This window comes from Saccostrea cucullata, unplaced genomic scaffold (assembly GCF_032062105.1).
Source record: "Saccostrea cucullata isolate Sc308-1 unplaced genomic scaffold, CSIRO_AGI_Scuc_v1 ctg1380, whole genome shotgun sequence".
In the NCBI taxonomy this organism is placed as follows: Eukaryota; Metazoa; Mollusca; class Bivalvia; order Ostreida; family Ostreidae; genus Saccostrea; species Saccostrea cuccullata.
In genome coordinates, this window is record NW_026928293.1 from 43,757 (window position 1) to 65,272 (window position 21,516).

A 21,516-nucleotide genomic window follows, 5' to 3' on the forward strand; every position below is an offset into this window, starting at 1 on the left:
GAGAATAATATTACCGTTCTGTGTAAAATAAAAGACCAAATAATATTAATAAAATAAAAGAAAGAGGATAATAAATGGAAATTACCACTGTTCATTGAAATTTTATTTTATATCATTTAGCTTCAATTTGTAAAAAAATTAAATTTGTAAAAAAACATTTTTTTTTAAGGATGGCCTTAGTGTGCATAAATCATCCATGCAAGTTTGCTCAACATAGAGCTCAAAGTTACTTGGAAATGAAACCTGTATAAAAGAACTAACCTTTCCACTAATCCAGAAAATGTAGGTCAGATTCAGCATCCGAAGGCAGCCAGCAATTCCAAAGAAACATTTTTTGCAAGGATGGCCTCAAAGTTTGCATCCCAAAATGTATCATCCATGCAAGTTTCAGCATCGGAATTATATGTATCATCCATGCAAGTTTGGGCTTCACTCAACCGGAAAAAAGTTATGCATCCTAAGGAAATGCAAGTTTGGTCATTATAGGGCTCATAGTAACTTGGAAATGAAACCTGCACCAAAAACTTTAACCTGTTCACTCAACCGGAAAATGTAGGTCAGATTCAGCATCCGAAGCAAGTCTGGTAGTATGCATCCTAAGATGTACCATCCATGCAAGTTTGGTCATTATAGGGCTCATAGTAACTTGGAAATGAAACCTGCACCAAATACTTTAACCTCTTCACTCAACTGGAAAATGTAGGTCAGATTAAGCATCCGAAGCAAGTCTGGTAGTATGCATCCTAAGATGTATCATCCATGCAAGTTTAGTCATTATAGGGCTCATAGTAACTTGGAAATGAAACCTGCACCAAATACTTTAACCTGTTCACTAAACCGGAAAATGTAGGTCAGATTCAGCATCCGAAGCAAGTCTGGTAGTATGCATCCTAAGATGTATCATTCATGCAAGTTTGGTCACTTAATTGCTCATAGCTACTTGGAAATGAGACCTGCACCGAAACATAAACCTGTTCACTCAACCGGAAAATGTAGGTCAGATTCAGCATCCGAAGCAAGCCTGATAGTGTGCATTCTAAGATGTACCATCCATGCAAGTTTGGTCAACATAGGGCTTATAGTTACTCGGAAATGAGACCTACACCAATAAAGTGCCACGCCACAGCATGATACGCCCGTCAAAAAATTACAATTATCTTAAACAGTTAAGAGTGCAAGAAAATCATGTCAACCTTGATTCTAAGATTTCCATGATTTTTCCATTCCTTAAAATATTTGCTTATCCATCCCCTGTGCTGTAGGCATTATATCAAATATTACATCATTGATAGATTTCTATACTGGATGAGTTAGACTTTGTCAAATGCCCATCATATTAAACAATATATAATTAGTCTTAACAACTTAATCTATACCAAATTAATTTTGAAAATAAAGACTGGCCATCAAATGACATATGCTATAAACTGACCAGCAGTTCTGACTAACTCCCAAAGGATACAGATAAGAGATGCTCTAAAGAAATGATTGAGACAGCTAGCCTTCCTACATTGAACTCATTAATTAATCTTTGACTGGATGCTTGTCTACTCAGGCCTAGAAAAAAATATGTTTGTTTCCGCTTTCAGGCTGAAAAAATATAGGGTAGGTAGATGGGCAATTTTTTTTTTTTGAAAAAATTTTTTTTGCTTCTTTAATCAAAATGTGTATAGAAGTAACATTAGGTTTAGCAAGCTCACTTGTACGTGTACATGTACGTGTAAACTACAAGTTAGAATTACACGTACACGTTAACATTTTTTTCTTGTTTAGCAAAGTATACCCTGTACTTGTACTTGTAAGTTTTTGAATGTAAAAGAGGTTTATATTTAAAAATCACCCAAAAAAGCAATGATTTTGATACGTATATGACCGTTTTATATAAATATATGCACGTACTTATGAGAAAAAGATTGTACAGATTTCTTATATTTTTAATCGATCAAAGCCTGTTTCGAAAATCTAGATGTTGTGATTTTAACTCCCTATAAATTAATGTTTTTCAATTACTAACGTTCATTTCTTTTTTCAGTATTTGCATTAAATATTCAGGTTTTACAGAAACACACTTTTTGAAAAATAAACAGCAGTTAAAGAATTATAAGCTACAAGTTTTGACTTACGTGTACTTCGCAATCTACACGTAACCTGCGTAAGAGGATACGTGTAGAAAATCGTCATTAGCAAAAGTGATGACGTAATGCACATATTTCTGGTGCTACACGTACACGTACACGTTGGATTGCTAAACCTCTCTATTAATGACAAAAGAAATGGTGTTTTCAAGCATTACTGTGACTTAACTTATAATAGAAAGGTGACCCAAACTTCTTTCTGTCTTGAAAAGCTTGCAGAGTTGGAGGCTATAATTCCCTGGTTGAAATCTTGCACATCATGGGAAAAAAGCATTAAAAAAAATTTAGGGTCGGCACTATAAATTAGGGTCGGTCGGGAAAGCGGAAACAAACATATTTTTTTTCTAGGCCTCATTACTCCAAAGATATCAATGGATCTGCACTTTCTACCCTAAAACACTTTTAAAACATATAAAATACTCATTGATTTTTTTTTTTTTTTTTGAGATTTAATGTCAGACAGGTTTTATATTTAATTCATATGAACAAGTAGGCATGCTGATTCAACCCGACCCCTTAGAATTGGATTTTAAATTAATATTTCATTATATAATATCAGATTAGTTAATTATGCACTATCAAATCAGTTTTAATTACCGGTACTTTTCATCAAATTCATTTTAAAACTTAGGCTAGCCAACAAGAGCTATTTTTAATCCAACAGGCTGGCATCCCATTTGCCCAATTCCCAAGGGTCATTTAGATAACACCTGCTTGATCAGAGAAGCTCCTCACACTAAACTCATTAATTTCTCTCTAATTTGACATGCAAATTTCTGCTATCAAAATTCTTCTTGACCGGTGCTTGATAATTATACCCATGGGAAAAACTGAATTCCTCTCATTAAGGCCATAATAAAATCATTAACCTTTACTATGACATTTGTTGAGCAAGTCAATAAAAAATTGCAAAATTGAAAAAATAAAAAATATGTAAAAGCCACCCGCCCGCCTATTTTTAAAAAAATTGATGAGCAATTTAAATGGCCTAACATTGACATTTGTTACAGATTGCTGAAAAGTATGTGATGAAAAAATAAGTTTTTACTTGATTTAACACTTTTTAATAAGGATACAACTATATTTTATATATTTTTTTTAGGATTATGAAATTTAAAATTTAAAAGACTTAGTTTTTAAAAATTTTTCACTGAAATCAAAGGTCACTGACCTTGAAATAGGTCACAACACACCTTCTACCTAAGATGTTTACTTTTGCCATGTTTGAAAGCTCTAGGTCTAATAGTTTTCTAGTTATGAGCCGGACAGGATTTTTCCTTATTTGGCCATAGCATCTTTATTAAAGGTCAGAGCGACCTACTTTTTGTGTGCGACACACCGTCTACCCAAGAAGTATCAGTTGACAAAGTTTGATAATCCTGGGCCTAATAGTATTGAAGTTATGAGCCGGACACGAAATGGACAGACAGACGGATGGACGGAATGAAGCCTATAACATAATACATCCCGTCTTAAGACGGGCGTATAAAAACTGCACCAAAAATGTTAACCTGTTTCAAAAACATTAATCTGGTCATTCCTTTGCTGAAATTGCAGCATCTGAAACTTTGACTGGTACAATGAAACACACAAGAAACATCTTCCATGCACGTCTAATCAATATAGGACATAGAAGTACTAATAAAGAAAACTGCTCCAAAAAACTTAACCTTAACCTGGGACGCCGACATCGACGCCGAGGGTATTACATAAGCTCCCCCACTTTCGTTGAGATGAGCTAAAAATGTGTGAATATATTTCAAAATTCCAAATCTTGATTTTTACATATCCTCATTCCTGAACATTGTGCTGAATCTTCAAAAAAAACCCCAAAAAACATCAACATCATCAAACACAATTACACTACATGTAATTACAGTAAAACTCGGTTATAACGAAGTCACTGGGACCTCTGAAATTACTTCGCTATATCTGTAATTCGTTACACCCGTATAAGGAATTCGTTAAATTTATATAGCTGGGAATCCTAGGTAACTTTGGTATATCTGTGAATTCGCAATATCCGTGTTCATACCAAATGAGTTTTCCTGTACTTGTATGCATTATTATTCAATTTATTAAGGGTTGACTCACTGCTTCCAGGACTGAGTTATTGGTGCTGGCCTGTTCAGTTAGATGCTTTGAGACAATGTCCCTGATGCTGTAGAGAACCCGCTGACGTAGATAGTCAGTGGTCAGGACTTGGAGCTCCCTGAAGAGCTCTATCAGGAAGTGAGGTCTGTTCTCGTTCTGAGAGATCAGACTGGCTACTTCAGAGTAGATGGATTCTCTCAGAGTCTCAAACAGGGAAAACTCAGTCTGCTCATTGGAAAGACTGCAATGAAAATCAAGATATTTAATGTTCCTGTACATACAAGCAAGGTGGTATGATAGGGAACATGGACATGAATCTACTCTTTACTGTATATTTTGTATGTATTTTATATAATATTTCTAACATACACATACAATCACTAACAATACAATTTTATAAAACTACCTTAAATAATTTTTTCTATCATGATTTTTTTTTTAACATTAACAATTTAAAATAGTCATTCTCTGTATTTTGTTCATTGTCATTAAATTATCTTTTTTGTGTGCTTTGCAAGTTACCTGAAATCTTGACCCATGTTTTCTTGTGCTCGAGATTCAGCCTGCAATCTGTTGGATACAGTGCTGGCAATACTGCTGTTTTCTAACTGGAACCCCGCCCCGCTGATCCCTGCACTAAGACCAGGGCGATAATCCCTATTGAGGACCCCTGAACCTCTTTGCCCCCTGCTTCTGGAATCTGGACTTGTATTCTCACCTAATTTATGAAAAACATGAGGTTAAACTTGCAAGAAAACAAAAAGTAAAGAAAAAATCAGAATCTGAAACCAGTGCCCTCAATACTTACCATGTTTACTTGAGGCAAGAGACATAGTAGACCATTCACTCTGGGTATTCTGACCTTGCCTGTAAATCAAGTATTTGTGACCTCATTATTATGTTTTTTTAATGAAAATTATGTGCATGAAAGATAAATCATTCATTCAAGAAATATATTTTTTTAAATGGCTAGAAAACTAGGCCTTACATTTTCTTTCTCCTGAGTATTTCCTGTAAGTTGAGAGGTGGAACTACATCAGGGCTCTCGGTAAAACTGGACTGTTGTGCCTGCGACGTCTGTCTCCGGCCACGGTCAGAGAGACTGGACGTCTTACGCTTCACGCTCCTGTCAGCACTACTCTGTCCTACAGAGGTGCTCTTGTTACGTACTCCTCTGCGATGTTGTTCTACGTTACTCTGCTCCGCAGCCTCTGGTCTGTTGTATGCAAACACCTCTGTGACATTGATCCCTCCAGCAGCTTCACTCAGCAGCAGATTCTCGTTACTTCTGTTTGGAATGGGTCTGGGCTGAAAATTGAATCCTACTGATGCATTTGGAGTTAGGCCCCTAGAGTCAAGCCCTGAGGGCAGGGATGTGTGGGACCTGTATCTTGTGGGGTCTTCTGACGGAGCCTGCAGGGCAGGGAATCTGGGGTCCAGGACCGAGGGCTCAAACATTAAAGACAGATTCTGCATTTGTCTCTGCATGTTCTGCATTTCCACTTGCTGCATGGTTATCTGCTGTAGGCATTGATTTAAGGTCAGCATTAATTGTTGTTGTTGTAATTGCTGCTGTAATGTATTAGGGTCAGGGCCATGAAGACCAAAGCCTGAAAACATTAGCAGAATTCCTGTAATCCCTGTTTGTTAAGGCCCTCTTGATTATTTTACTTCTTGTAAAATTACTATTCCTTAAAACTATTGCATCAAAGTATAATAATAGAGAGACATTCTTTACCGAAACCTTGGATTTTTTTTACTAGATATACATGTAAAAATATTGATAGTATACATAAAATTATAAATACTGAATAATTTACTTAACATAATACAGTACATCTAGCATACAGATGTACATGTAAATTGATTGAAAAAAAATTGTAAATATGAGAATAATATTGAGATTTGAGAAGTATTATCATTTTTTAGCCCACACGAAAAAGTAAAAACATTCAACTTTTAACGTCATTTCTGACCTGTATTGTTAAGGTTGGCCTGCATCATACTGCTGCTCTGATTGGCCAGCAGATTCTGACAGAGGGTGGCTGTCCTCTCCAGCTGCTGCTGTAGATTATCGTACCCTCCCCCCGGGGACGACATGGGGGTGCCATTGTCCTCATCATCCTGAATGATATCCTCAGGAGCTCTGTAGTTCTGTAAAAACAGCTCCATTAATAAGAACTAGGAGACTAATCACCTCAAATCATTTAGAAAAACCAGTTGTATGTTGTCAAAATCCCTATGAACTTTGTATTTTTTCAATCCTCTTATTTTTTTTTGCTTTTTCCTATGGAAGAGGTGTCCAATTCAATAGTGAAAACTCAAGTTTGTTAGAAATATATAATATACTAGTATATTAAAAGCTACCTCCTGTTTCATTCTCCTGCGATAGGACTTTGGCCTTGCCCCTGTAAATAATTGTAATGTTTAAAATACACAATTTTTGAAGGTTAAAAAAAAAACTTTGAATGGAAAAAACACATATTTGTTACAACTGTAGCTCATAATCTTGAAATTCTGACCTTTGGCATCCTTGGACCTTGGGAAGGTCTGTTGTTTGGATGACTTGATTTTCTTCCTCTGCTGTTCCCTGGCCTGTCTTCGCTGTCGGACGTCATTCTCTATAGTGTAAGTGTTGTTGTCAGAATCATTCTCCTCCTCTTCTTCTTCTACTTGTAAAATACCATCACTGGGATATCCTACAAAATAACCCTCTGTGTTGTACTTCACTGTTATATTAAAGTACATTCAATCAATCTTTCCTATAAATTTTATCAATCTATTTTTTGAATTTAATCCTATCCAAATACTGTAAAAGTACTTTATCCATGAGATATAAATTTCTGCTATGTACACGGTCACACATTTTCTGCGGAAATTTGTCCCATCTTACTTAGTATACATGTAAAGCAAATAGTGAGAGTCTTAAGAAATCTGAATAATTTTCTATCAACAGAATATTTAAAACAGCAATAAAGATTCTGCAGAATTATAACCCCGTGGAAAAAGTATGTCTATAGTAAGTTAACAGTTATTTGACTGGGTGTAAGATTTCTCCACTTAAAAAACAGATAATATGACTGACCATCATCTTCCTCCTCCTCCATGTTTGCTCCCTGTTGTCCGTCATCGTCCTCTGTAATACTCTCCAGATTATCCACCGTGGATCCCCCCCAGGTAGCCATCGTAGCATCAGCACTGGCACTCACTCTGAAGAGTATAGTTAGGGCAATTTTAGAACTTGTTTAGAACCATGAAAGTGATGTAAATCAAGTTTTTTATTGTGCCTTCCTTATACGAAAATTTAATATGAACCTGCAATGCAATTTTTTTAAGCAATATGCTTCAAAAGCATACTAAGGGCAAATCTTGACAAGACCATGAATTCTAATAATTATATAAAAATGTTGTTTCATTAATCTACCACACAATGTTACATGTAGGTCGAAGATTATCATGTAGGTCGAAGATTATCTGATGCACATTAATTCTACGTAGGACACTGAAAAGAAATTTACCCGAAAGCATCTGTTGTGTATGAGACAGTGTCACTCTGGTTGTCTTGGTTCTTGCCGTACTGCTTACGACTGCCGTCTTTCTTCATAATGGCCTCCAGCTCCCGCTTCTTCTGTCTCAGCTCCTCTCTCAGCATCCTCTGTTTTCTCATCTTACCATACACTTCATCATTGGAGGAAACTATTAAAACAAGAATCTCAAAAGTCACCATCTAAAATAATCATTCTAGTCTAAATAAAAATGTTTTGATGACGTTAATAGCTGCATTTCACTTAAGGAGGCTCATTACACCACTTTTTGATGACGTACTACACAAAAAAATAAACCTCCATTGTGTCGATCGGTTTGCTCAGGGGACGAGTTATATGGATAAACCCTGACCTTTAAAAAACGCTTTAAAAATAGATGAAACATGCGGTGTTGTAAACAGTGAAAAACAAAGTAACGGATTCATTATGCATAAACCAAGAAGAATTGCTTTTAGGCAGAAAAAAAAGAAAGCAACAGTCAAATCTTCGCCAAACAAGTAATGTCAATTTCATAGCCATGCATGCAGGGAACTCTATCAATCACTGACATGTATGTATGGAGGAAATTCGAGTTAAAATCTACAACCTTGTTGTAAATAAAATTTTATTTAATTGCGCTATTTACTGTGTTGGTGTTAATTCATATATTTGTTTTATTGATTTAAATGTATACTCTGGCAATTTAAAGCTTTATTCTGAATTTTAGATGTAATGTCAAACGTTCCATAGTGTTTTGAGTCTTGGCTATTTAGGAAAGGTAACTCTTGAAAGTGGACGTTTTATACCAAATATTTTTTAAATTGGATTTTTCATTTCGTTTAAACTCTTTTCATTCAATTTGACACATGTAATTCATTAAAATACATTCCTTGTCTCTTCAGAACACATTTTTAAAATCTTTTGTGCATAGATTAAAAAGATAATGACATTAATTGTTTTCTAGGAGAAAATTATTTTTTCTAATAAAATTATTATTAGGTATTATGAGGTATTTTCACTGTGTGTACTTGTCTTAAGAAGATGCCCATCATTTGGCACTGAAAGTTCTGAAATGCTGTGAATAATAAACCTGAAATAAAACATTTCACTAAAATAAAACAAAAACTAAAAAATTCTATAAAAAATATTTATGATATCAATACCCCCATCTGGATATTTGACATCTACATTATAAGTGGTGCTGTATTGAAATCTAAAATAAACTGTGGATGTAATGAGCCACCTTAACATTATTACAATTGTGTGAGATATAAGCCTACATGTGACTACGGGGACACTGGTGCGTGTCCGTTCACTGCTGACTTCCTCGTCCTGAGGTGCTGAGGCGTCCACCGTGTCCTCCTGTTTCCTGGGTTTCTCTGTCTTCACCTCAGTCTCCTCCTCCTCCTCCTGACCTTCCTCTCTCTCCTATATCATACATAACAACTTTTTTAATCAGACTTCACATTGAGCAATTGTAATACATAAACATTTTCACTTTTTTAAAAACAAGTTTCACAAGTGAACTAAACTTAGTGTAATGTAATTCTTACACCATTTGGATTTATACTTTGAGGAAACTTGACAAAACACTTTACCACAGTGAATCTATCATGCAGGGACTGTAACTCCTGCTGGATTGCCAGTAACTTTTGTCTTTCATCCCTCAGCTGCTCCAGCTCTTGGAGTTGTTCCTGCATTTTGGCTTCATAGAAAGAATCTCTAAAATAAGGAGCACCAACTGTCAGATAAACAATTTTAATGTACATGTATTTTAGTAAACTCCTGTCAATAAGGATAAATTCTTGGAGTTGGGATTGTCTGCTTGTTAGAAAATACAGACCTGTTTACCCATATCATTATCTCTCAGTATTTTTTATTAGAATTGTCCGTGAGATTTGGCATTTGCCAGTAGGATTTCACTTTCCATCAATTTTATATATATTAATAGAGAACAACTGCTTTTCTGATTATAAAAACATGGTTTAACAACATGGTCTTTGTCATTTTATAATACCACAGCGTTTTGGCAACCTGACATCACTTATGTGTTTGAAATCTTTTTCTTTTTTAGCGATAAAAAGCATGAAACTAAGACAGATCATAACGAAAATTAACTGTTAAATTCCAAACTGACGTATTTCTGTATTTTCATAATGGCAGAACGTGAGACATATATTAGACTAAAAATCCGTAAAAAACACTGCGAAATCATAAGAGTAAACAGGTCTGAAAATAACACTAATATTTATGAATGATTTCTTTCTACACTGTACAATGGTAATATTTGTAGCTGTTACCAAGATCCAAGACTTTGGGGAGGTTCCCAACACAATAATGAATGTTGTTAGAAATGGGACTGGATTGATCATGCTTTGATGGCATTTCTAATTTCAAAGAATGTTCATGTTTCTTACAAAATCTTGCATTCAATTTTAGGAACCTGATAAAGAACTTGCCTTTCTGCTCTGTTTGGCACTTCCCCTTCACTTGCTTCATTTTTATCGTCTTCTTCAGTGTACTCTGGCTGTGCCACTTCCAGTGTGGCAGCTAGTTCTGTAATACTGTCAGGGAGAGCTTGTGCTGCGTCTGGTGTATGTTGTACCATGGACACAATGCCCTGAAGCTGCTTCAGTTTCTCTTTTGCAGCCTTCAGTTTCCTGAAATTGAAAATAATGTTAATGTTTCATGCCTTTCCTTCCCATGGCAAAATGACTTTTAACATGTTTACTTTCATGTATTTTTACCTAGTATTTAAATAAAAAAATTTTGCAGACATAAAATTATAAGTTAAAACAAAATGTTATTTCTTTCAATGTTATGTCCACTTTGTGGTTGTACAGAACAGTTACCTGACTTTTTCCTGTATTTCTGGGTCATCTCCCCAGGGTCCCAGACTAGAGAGATTGGACTCGGACTCTGAACTGTCCGACTGAGAGCGATTGTCCTCATCTGACTTTGATACAGTGCTGGCCTGGGGTTCTACTCCACCAGACGCCTGACTTTGTCTGCAAATCAACAAACAGAAAATTCATTTTACAAAATTACATGCGATTCTTGATCAGTATTCTGATTCAGATATAAATACTCGTATTGACACAGTATTTATCTATAACCCTTACATTTCCACCTTTCTTTTGGTTTCTTTACTTGAAAAACTTAGTGAATGTAACTATAACCCTATAATCAATTAGTTTTGGTATTTGTACTAATATTTCAATAATGACAATAAGTTAGCTGCCATGTAATATCATACATAATGTTTTGGGCAGGTATTCCCTGTCCATATCCCTCTATCATGTTCTGGAATGCTGTCCTTTCATCCACAGCAGGAATTTCCCCAGCAGCAGTAGAAGTCTGGTAATACTGTACAAGTCCACGAAGCTGATTCAGCCTTTCCTTTACTTCTTGAAGCTTTCTGTGAAAAAAAATTCACTTACAAATTACAATGAGCATAGCTAAGCAAATGCACTGATCATAAGCCTCATAACTGGCACATGTAAAAGACTTTTTTAGACAATGTTTAATTTCATACATAATATTCAATTCTACAACAAGGATTGTTAACATACTGGAGTTTTTCCCTGGCCTCTAGTATACTCTGTAATTCCTGAGCCTCAGCAGCTGTTTGGTCTGCCTCTGCTAATGATGCTATTCCTGCATTTAAACGTACACCAGAGGCAGAGGGTCTTGGAGGTGGAGGCAAACTTTTGGCTATAACGAAATCAGGACAATAACAACACCTTCATCTTCATTTAAATTTAATACATATCTTTTTAAAAAATTTTGCTTCAAATGAAATATGCACACAAAAATATTTCAGTACACTTGATTAAAATGCATTGTGCATTATTTCATTTATTTCTCTTTAAAAAAAAAAAAAACAAAGACATAATATTTAGGAAAATCATTTAAAAACTAAACTTTAAATCCCTCCACCATATTGTTATGACTACTTTCCTTACCCTGAGGAATGTTAGCTGAAGCATTATTAAGCTGTGTCATGACCTCGCTCCTCTCGTTACGTAAGGAGTTCAGTTCGTGCAGCAGGGTGTCCATTTTCTGTTTCTTATCCTGCAGTTCCTTCAGCTTGTCTTTCAGCAGTTGTCTGTCCTCCTCCAGGGCACTGGTGGCAGCAGCGGCAGCCGCCTCTACCTCCGGATTACTCTGTCTCTCCATTAAATCTGTGTTCTGTAAATCAAAATGTCAATAAAAAATTAGAGAAGCCCATATAGCAAATATATGTAGTAATTACAGTTCAGCACAATACACACAGTGGGTAGATTTCATTTCCTTAAGGCTCTGAATCTTAAAAATTGTTTCAAATACCGTAATTAGGGGAATACAATACGCACTTTTTTCCTAAAATAAATTTCTGTGAGAAAGGGATGCGTATTTTACATCACAATGGGATTTTGACAAGTTTTTCTTTCAGGTGAAACACGGCTATCATACGTACATACCGTAGTATTACCTAGAGACATATGCAATTTCTTTTGTTAATTGCCATATTTTAAACTTCGGAAAGTTATTGTTGGAAGGTATGCTTCTTAAAAATGTCACTTTCATAATCTTTTTATGCCCAAATAACATGAAAAAGTAAGTTAAAAGTAATTTGAGCTGCATGTTGATTGTCTCCAAGGAGGCCGCCATTACTGATGTTATTTTTAGACGTTCACTCATAGCTATGTCACGTGCTTCCGGAATGATAGTGCACATGCACCACACAAAGTAATAAATAATTTTTTAATGAAATACAATAAAATAAATATTAATTTTAGGTTTAAAATAACTCAGTTGCCAATATTAACAATATCCCAAAAGCCAATGTTGTGACACACGTGCACTGGTCAAATGATAATTACCTATCAACACCCCTCGGGGCAATTAATTGTCTACCGACTCCAAAGCAATGTTTTTACAGTTAGAGCACTGATTATTTACTGCCATATTAATTGCTGTGATTATTTTCTTTGTTAAAAATTGGGGGTCGGTTTATGACCTTTCGTATGTGTGAGCATGGTGAGCATGTGTTGATTACGGCACTTAAACAATTAAACACTTGTTAAATCTAATTTTACCTTATCTTATACTTATCGGCCTCTTGTTTAAATAATTGAGAGTTGAGAAATGAAATATAAATTATGCTAAAACTTTTAATAAAAGTGGTATCATTTAGAAAATAAGATATCCACAAAGATTCAGAAGAGGAAAATCGTAGTCTTCTTAAAGAAATAAATACTTTGATGTTTCAATTTCGTTTCCTGTTAAAATATTGTAAGATAATTTTAAGCATGATTATCTAGAACCAAAATTAAATATGACAACTGATAAAACTTTCGACAATATCTCTTGCTTTGTTGAAATAAAATCATTTCATCTAAGAATATGGAGACGCATAATTTCAAAATCACCGTAACTATTCTTTAAAAAAATCTGTTAATACTTTTACGCAGCATTATCTTGTGCTTTGTTGAAATAAATGAATAAATAATGCAGCGATATGGAATGTCAGGATTAAGAGAAAGTTGTAAAGTGTGTATTTTAAAAAAAAGTGTGTTCAGTAAATTTTTGACACCTAATTCTTGCGCCGATTTTCGTAACAAATTACCGTGATTTTTATAGTTCAGAACATCGCTTGGTAAATTTTTCTGTTGCGTATAATACATCCGAACTGCGTTTTTTTCCCAGTTTCAGACTCAAAAAGGGGGGTGCGTATTTTACATCAATGCATATTATACTCGGCCAAATATGGTACCATGTTGTGATTCATATTTTACATTTTATTATATTTTTAACAAACACACGGCCATATAACTTCCTATAATATATAGCATAAACAGCCTTAAAAACCCCATTTCTTACCTGTTCTTTGAACTCATTTCTTAAATAATTTCTCCTTGAATTCAGCTCAGATGAGGAGTCATTCCTCCCTGGGTTGTTAATTTCTACTGGTATCTCTACAGGGATGTTTTGTACTCCTCTTGAGGCTAAAACAAAATAAACAAGAAAACAAATCATTCTCAATACTGTTTCACAAAATATTCAAATTAAATATGAACAAAAATCATAGCAGAAGTAAATACAATATATTGACAAAAAACATACTAATTTTAATAACACAAGAAATGTTCAAAGTTAAACCTTGATTTCCTCGCTCTCGAACCTCTGCTAATTTCTTTTCTGCATCTTTCTGTATGGCAAGTAATGCGGCTTGTCTGCCTTTGAGAGTCTGCATCTGAATGACAGATAAAAAAATCCCTTTGAATATAAGATTTCTACACACTATAGAATTTTTTTCTCAATCTTCTTTATTCATTTTTTTTTTACCTGTTCTTGTTGTTCCTTTAATTTTTTGAGGAGTTTCTCCTGTAACAGCAGTGCCTGTAAACCCTCCACATCACCTCCCGCTGCTGCAAGCTCCTCAACATCAGCATCTACACCCTGGTAATAACAAAAACCTTTACAATAGTCAACCCAGAAAAATCCCATCACTGCTTTTGATATACTGTGGTTTCATCAATTTTCGTGTATTTTGTAAAACACTTATTTTTGAGGATACGTAATTTCAAGAACAAAAGCAATGCCTATACAAATGAATAACATATTTCTTAATTCAATGAACATTGAATTTCGTGGATCGGTTCAACAACGAACTCCTCCAAAATTGGTGCTCATCGAATACTCATGAAACCACAGTATACAACGTCATCTGGAGCACCATAACTTACATATTCATCCTCCCACTCCAGTTCTTGTCTGGGGGAACTGTCAGTGTTCCGCATTAGAGCGTTTTCAATGTCTGACATGAGTGAGGTCCTCTCATCCTGGTCCTCCACCTCAAACATCCCAAGTCGCTCCTCAATCTGAGGACGCGAACCTCGGCTGCTGCCTCGTCCCTGGTTCAGCTGATTATACAGAACATCTTCTGTGTTGGCCTGAAAACATAAAACTCCATTTTATAATGGCATGAATAAATCAAGAATTTATAAATTTTGTAGGAGCTATTCTGGATCACTGCTGAAAAACAGTACCATCTTGATAAAAATCAGCACATTCAACCAGTATTTTTATCTAGAAGGAGGCATCCAAAGAACACAGCTAAAATTCTATGCTTACAGGGGTTCAAAATTAAAGCAAACTTTATCTAGAAGGAGGCATCTAAAGAACACAGATCTAATGTCTAATTATCTAAAATTCTATGCTTTTTACTGGATAATAATATGCATCTATTGCAATGAAATGTAATGATACATGAACAACTCTGTTATTATGCAACAAATGAAAATAAATTATAAATAACATAAATTTAATGATGTATAGGTAAATAACACGGCCTAAAATTTACTCTTTAAGTCCTGGACTTGACCATGACAAAAAAAATTTTGAACCCCTGATGCTTTTTACTGGATAATAATATGCATCTATTGCAATGAAATGTAATGATACATGAACAACTCTGTTATTATCAGACTAGTTTAACACGGTACCTCTAGTTTTAAGCATTTAATAGAGGTAATGGTTGACTGTGAATTCTTTTAAATTAATACATTATTTATAAACCGAAATCTCATCATTCTTTACGTACATTGTAAAATGAACCATTTTCCAGTAGTAGTATACTAAAAAAATATATTTTTTAAAATCCTTGTTTCAATTAGACAGTACTTTGTGTAATTATGAGATTTACTGTAAATGAATTATTATTTACGACATCTTTTATTTGCTATTCTTCAATTTGGAATCCATCTGCTTCGTTAATACATTAGATGAATAATATATTCGCAATGAGAAATATTTCCTGAATGCTCAGATATTTCTTGTCATGAAAAAAGTTGGTTTGTAGCCAGTACTTAATGTACCACTTTTTTGCTTAATAGAATGATCAGTCATATTGCATGTTCATAATTCATCATATGATATAAATTTAATGACATCATTTGAATCAAAGCAAAAAAATAAATTAATCAATAATTAAAAATAAATAGAGCGTACATTAGTATATCACAATATTTGTCATTCTGTAAGCATGTGTATGTAAACATATCTGACATTAAAGATTACAAACTTTAGCCTTTCCAAATGAAGACACATAAATTTTGTTGACTTTACTTTGAATATGGTGAACAACAACAAAATTATCAAACAAGAAGCAGCAATAAAATTTCAATGAAATTATTTTCTCTCTTGTGCACTCTTTCTGTTTCAAGCCCAAAGAACTCAACACAAATATTTAAAGAAACCATATTCACTTTTAAACAAAAGCTTGGTGCTACTGACATTTACTGTAAATAACATACCAAAAGTCGATACTGCATACTCTAAGAAAAATCAAAATGCAAAATGAATTTGCTATTTCAGATTTCTCATTTATGGATGCCACAGAAAATTGTGATTCATAAAGAACATAGATTTTTTCCTCTTTGAATCTGACTAACTTTTGAAGCAAAATATTTCATGACAACAATAAGATAACCATGACAATAAGATAAACATTCCACTAAAAAACATGATCTAGTAATTTGACATATAAACAGCTAAATTATTAAATTTTAAATTTCAAATAACTTTTGAGTGTCTAAATTCTAAATTGAAAGTGTCATAACTTACAGTGGTTGCCTCTGAGGTCTCAGACTGGAGATCAAACTCGACAGACTGAGTGTCCTCGGCCGTGTCTGGTCTGGTAGGCTGGTCACGCTGGTTTACCGAGTCCAGTAAGGAAGCCGAGTCCTCCTTCATTGACTAACGAAATAAAAAAAGATTGGCTTATACGAGCAATAATCCTTTCTCATGGTCTTGAACCAAAACAAATAGGTAAAATTTTCCTGTTCCGATTTGCTATCACCACTTTCTATCATGTAACAATGGTTGGTTTATAAACAGGTTTGAAATCTGAAGTGAAATTCTGAAGTCCTAATAATCAAACAAAAGACCAATACATATGAGAAACAAACCAAAAGTTGTTGAAGCAGGGACAAATATGCCTTTTCTTGTTCTTGCAAATTCTCCAGCAGTTTTTTGAGTTTTCCCACATCCTCAGCCTGCAAGAACAGAAAACAATGTATTAGTTTGAAACATGTGTATTCTATTATTTTCTTTGATGAGATACATAACATTAAAAGACAAACATTTAAATATGAATGATATTTACTGTATGGTAGGTTATTTTCATCCCATGCTAGTTTTGCCCCATTACACTTGCTATGTTTTTCTCCCCCATTTTAATTTTACCCAGGCAAATAGATAAAACTCAGTCTCATTTGATTTTGCTCACTGTAGACTTAGGCAGAAGGGTTGAAATTAAAATCAAAATTTGGAAAATTTTCCCTGCATACAGTTTATAATATTAATGTCACAATTTTAAAGGAATATACTACCTGAGAACCAGATTTATTTACAGCATCCATCATGGACTTGGCTTGTTTGATGTAATCTCGAATTTGCATTAGTCTCCCAACAATCTGTCCTCCATCAGTCTGAAATAAATCACAGGAATTCGAAAATCTGTTTACATTGTTAACGTACTTAAAAGTTCTCTCATTTACTACACTTGATGTTAATGGACCTCAAACAAAAAAAAGTCAAAAGTTTCCCATAGATAAGAAATCTTACCCCATCAAGTGTTGGTGTTTCATCCCGAGCACTCTTTGAGTACATACTACGTGAAATGCGTGGTTCTGATTCTCTGGTTGGTGCCAGCTCTTCACTGGAGCGTGACACGTCCTGCCTCATAAAGTTTGGGATGTTGGCCCTCCTTGACGGCATATTTCTCTCATTGTTCTTTCCACTATCATTGCTCACCTGCTGTTAAGAATGTTAAATGATTCTTAAACTTTCAGTTCAGATCTCTCTATCAGGATATTTTGAAACATGACAAAAAAAGAAATTTTCATTCTCTGGACCTTAATAAGATAAAAAATATCCCTGATTGTCAAGTCATTTAGTACTGCTTAATCCATTAAAAATAACAAAACAGCAAACAATTTCATTTTCTACCATCTACATGTACAATTGTTTGAAAAGGCATGGTCTCCAATCGCCTGAGACACAAACTTTGTCACAGACAAAAAGGCAGTACTTTTTTGGAGCTAGAAGATCTTTGATGGGGCTGAAAAGTTTTATCAACAGTCAGCTCCTCTTGTCTAGGTATTTTAAGGTAAATTTCAATCACTTTATATACACATATACTTTATATCTTAATAGTTTACACAATACATGCAGTAGGTTAAAATAATATCCTTTATGTTTTAAAAAAAAAAATTCATGTTATTCATCATTCAATCAATCAATGGATAAAAACTTTGTTTTCTTAATAATGTAAATTTGTAGTACCGAAAAATAAATCAAAAATTATTCAGAGTTGGCTTCAAAAAAGCCATTCTCTTGTTGCAGATAAATCATGTATTTTTGTTAGCCAAATTAATTATAAACTCTGTTGTTAGATAATTAGTAAACTGAAAACAGCAACAAAAACATGTGGAATGAATGATATAAAAGCAAGGATACAACTAGCAAGAAAGTAGAAATACCAATGACTTTATATGAGTTAAAAAATACCAACAGGAGCATTTACATATGCATGTTTTTACCAAGAAAATAAACTTGGATAAGTTGCATGCCCCAAGTTATTCAGTGATACTTACATCTTCTTGATCACTGAAAGTTAACTGCTGACGCAGATTTTCAAGAGCTACTCTTTGAGAGGTTGGTGTAGATGGGGTAATTCGAGTGCGAGGATAAGTAGAAGGCGTGTGACGAATTTTTTCAGAGGGGGGTGGTGAGTCGAGACATAATGACTGCTCCCTCTCTCTTTCTGGATTGCCTTTCTTTCTGCGTTTAGTATTATCTATGGGAGCCCTTGGCTTCCAGTCAGAAAAGTCCTAGGTTGAAAATATTCTACATAGAGACAGACAGCCAGAACTAGAGTATCTAATAGAAACTATAGAATAATGGACAGACATCCAATTATGATGAATATTTTGATCTACAAGTGGTGAAGTGAAACTACACTGAATGTTTTTTTCAATGAAATATTTATGAGCCTAATTGTAAACATGTACGTATGCTGCTTTTCTTGACAAAAACTAATAATTTTTCTCATCAAAAGTAACAATATCCTAATGAAGTTAAAAGAATGCCATTCTAGAAATCAATTAGGCTTTGTGACAGGCATGATAGGTGCAAAGTACAGGTCTACTATTTCTTTGAAATTAAATTAATGTGATTGTTAATTGAATCAAGAGTAAAAATTATATAAAATTCCAAAATGTTTTATAAAACAGCAACGTTAGAAAATTAAAACACTCCAAACAATTAAATTATTTAACAGAAAAAAATAGTAAGCATCTCGCAAATGGAAAAATCTTCTCAAGTAATATGTGATATTAATATTTCTCTTCACTAACATGAAAATGAAAAAGACTTGAAGCCCTGCAATATGTACGTAACATGATTTTTTTTCTGCAGTGGGTATGGACAAGAATGAATAATGGAAATATAAATAAAAGTCTGCTAATTAGATAAGGCAAACCTGTCTTTAAAATTTCTAATTACCCAGTTATTAGGGCGGTGTTCCAGCTGATTGCTATGATTACTAAAATTATCATCTTTATCAGAAGCACTAGTAGTTCTCTGCCAGCCTCCCCTTGGTCTCGGATCTGTGGCCGCAGTTTTAAATGGATGATGCCCTCCAGTTGCCATATCTCTGAAAGATAAAGTACCCTGTATTTTTACATATACAAGACAATCACTTTTTATAAATGATTAACATGAGCTTAACCACATACATCTTCATAACATTTGGAAAGAGGGGCCAATATCCCAAAACACAAAAATTGTGGAATTAAACACATATTAAAGACATAACACTTCTTTTGCCAAGGTTTTAATGATAATATGTTTTACGGTGTGACCGTTGGGGCGAGCGCAGTTGTACCATCAAAAAACGATGTCACGGAGCTCGTCGGAGCTTATGGAGACAGCCGAGCGTCTGGTTGAAACTATAGACCTAGTGCAATTTTGATCGAAAGACATTGCAGAGTTATTTTTTGTTTCTTTTAAAGATTTCTACAAACGGAAAGCCTTTTATGCTTTACATTATTATTTATTTACTTATTCACACAAAGGGCATTGGGTAGCAAAGGAGAATTCTGGGAATGTTTCACAGAAAAATTTGCCTGACGTATGTACAGATTTCATTCCAAATTTCCTCTGTTCACGTTAGTCTATTGAGCTCGCTTCACGAGCATCGCTTTAATTTTGTCTTTAAATGAAAGAGGTAAAAAACATCAAAATGATTCTACTCAAAATATGTTTTCTACTCTCTCTCTCTTTCTGTTTGAATGTGACCCTTTTTTTCAGAAAGATAAAGTACAAGAGGGACAATTTTGCCAGATACCACTCACAAAGAAAGGTGTTTTAGAATATGGTATATGAATTGTAAATCAACTAACATAAAAATCTCTCATATTACTTTCAAATAATTATACAGAGTCTTTATACTTTAATATTCCACTGTAATTATTTTGGAGAAAATTCGGAATGGTCATGTGCTTGTAACTCAAGTATTTTTATCGAGTGACTCGGTGAATATCAACAAAATTTAATTCTTAAACTCCCGTTTCTTTTTATGTTTATCATAGACAGTCGAAGTACAGTTAACTTCAAATACATTTTGTTAGAATCTACATGAAATTCACTTATTCAGTGCAAGTGGTTGCATGCTGAATATTTGCATTTCAATCAGAGACAAAATTTTAAAAATATGACCACGACAGCAAAATCTGCAAAATAGATTCATTGAATAAGTCAATAAATCGCAAAAGCAGAATGAAAAAATACTTGCTTCGTACATTACTTACTGTGTGTTTTTAATTTAAGCGTGTCTGCATCACTGCTCGGCGTTCCTCAGAAATTCCATGGAAGCCATTTTGACGCTGCGGAGCAATATGCACATACTGTGAAACAAAAGTTATGGAAGATTTCAGAAAAGGTCACTCAAACTTTTAAATTCTGACAAATTTACTAAATAAAACTCTTCATAACAATTCTGATTTTGTTTTCTCTAGAATTATTACCACGTAATTTTTGGATTTATATTTATAGTCGGATGTTTCTGTCCCCCTTTTACTCTACATCGTTGCTCGATCCCGATCCAATAACGTGTATTTTTGCCGACTTCACACAAAGTTATGTTATGCAGTGAAATTTTTAAATACCAGTGTCTAATTAAAAAATTGCATCAACCATAACAAATTATATATTGTGAAAGTCAAGAAATAATTGTCCCAGTTTATCTTTAAAAGAACACTATCAAAGCTTACGACCTATGAATAATTTTATTTATTTAAAAAAAAAATTATTTATTGATTAAAACTGGAAAAGTTACATATGAAGGTAGTAAAGTCAAATATTTGATTATTCAAAAGGCGTAAAGTGCTTTAGGTCTATGATTAATATTCGAAGTAATTTGAATCATTTATTTGCCACAATTTTGTCGGATTAATTGTGCCACAACTGGGAATGAAGTTTTCCATAGAGCTAATATAAGAAAAAAAAATCATCTTCATTCTTCTCGACAAAAGCAGGGCCATGATAAGACTTGACGGTACTTAATGAATTTAAGTATCATCAGGTACACCCTCACGCCAAGGGTGAGGATCCGATCTTCTTTTTTACCAGAGAGGCCAAAATTAAAGGAGCAGATCGATATATCATTGTCGCAAATTGAAAGGGGGAGGGGCTAAATGGAAGAGAAAAATATT

The 21,516-nt window shown here is 34.2% G+C and overlaps 1 protein-coding gene across 4 annotated transcripts in view; it reads right to left on the reverse strand.

Annotated features, from left to right (window-relative positions):
* The window catches only part of LOC134277070 (pericentriolar material 1 protein-like), a 28,486-nt gene extending 7,800 nt beyond the window's left edge, over positions 1-20,686 (reverse strand). Inside the window, exons 1-28 of one of the 4 annotated variants that reach the window (XM_062759337.1) lie at positions 20,605-20,686; positions 19,307-19,457; positions 18,397-18,633; positions 17,366-17,554; positions 17,131-17,229; positions 16,708-16,794; positions 16,364-16,495; positions 16,054-16,074; positions 14,485-14,691; positions 14,084-14,197; positions 13,898-13,991; positions 13,619-13,743; positions 11,719-11,944; positions 11,326-11,467; positions 11,010-11,171; positions 10,606-10,761; positions 10,213-10,413; positions 9,352-9,475; positions 9,034-9,181; positions 7,748-7,925; positions 7,315-7,439; positions 6,752-6,928; positions 6,597-6,637; positions 6,206-6,383; positions 5,218-5,839; positions 5,038-5,096; positions 4,752-4,947; positions 4,230-4,470 (exon numbers count right to left, since the gene is read on the reverse strand). In XM_062759337.1, coding sequence (XP_062615321.1) covers positions 4,230-4,470; positions 4,752-4,947; positions 5,038-5,096; positions 5,218-5,839; positions 6,206-6,383; positions 6,597-6,637; positions 6,752-6,928; positions 7,315-7,439; positions 7,748-7,925; positions 9,034-9,181; positions 9,352-9,475; positions 10,213-10,413; positions 10,606-10,761; positions 11,010-11,171; positions 11,326-11,467; positions 11,719-11,944; positions 13,619-13,743; positions 13,898-13,991; positions 14,084-14,197; positions 14,485-14,691; positions 16,054-16,074; positions 16,364-16,495; positions 16,708-16,794; positions 17,131-17,229; positions 17,366-17,554; positions 18,397-18,633; positions 19,307-19,453 — 4,428 coding nt within the window. In that variant the 5' untranslated portion in view covers positions 19,454-19,457; positions 20,605-20,686. Of the gene's footprint in view, positions 1-4,229; positions 4,471-4,751; positions 4,948-5,037; positions 5,097-5,217; positions 5,840-6,205; positions 6,384-6,596; positions 6,638-6,751; positions 6,929-7,314; positions 7,440-7,747; positions 7,926-9,033; positions 9,182-9,351; positions 9,476-10,212; positions 10,414-10,605; positions 10,762-11,009; positions 11,172-11,325; positions 11,468-11,718; positions 11,945-13,618; positions 13,744-13,897; positions 13,992-14,083; positions 14,198-14,484; positions 14,692-16,053; positions 16,075-16,363; positions 16,496-16,707; positions 16,795-17,130; positions 17,230-17,365; positions 17,558-18,396; positions 18,634-19,306; positions 19,458-20,604 lie in introns of all 4 variants that reach the window. The other 3 variants (XM_062759336.1, XM_062759339.1, XM_062759338.1) reach the window with 3 other exon arrangements.
* Between the last annotated feature and the right edge of the window lie 830 nt (positions 20,687-21,516).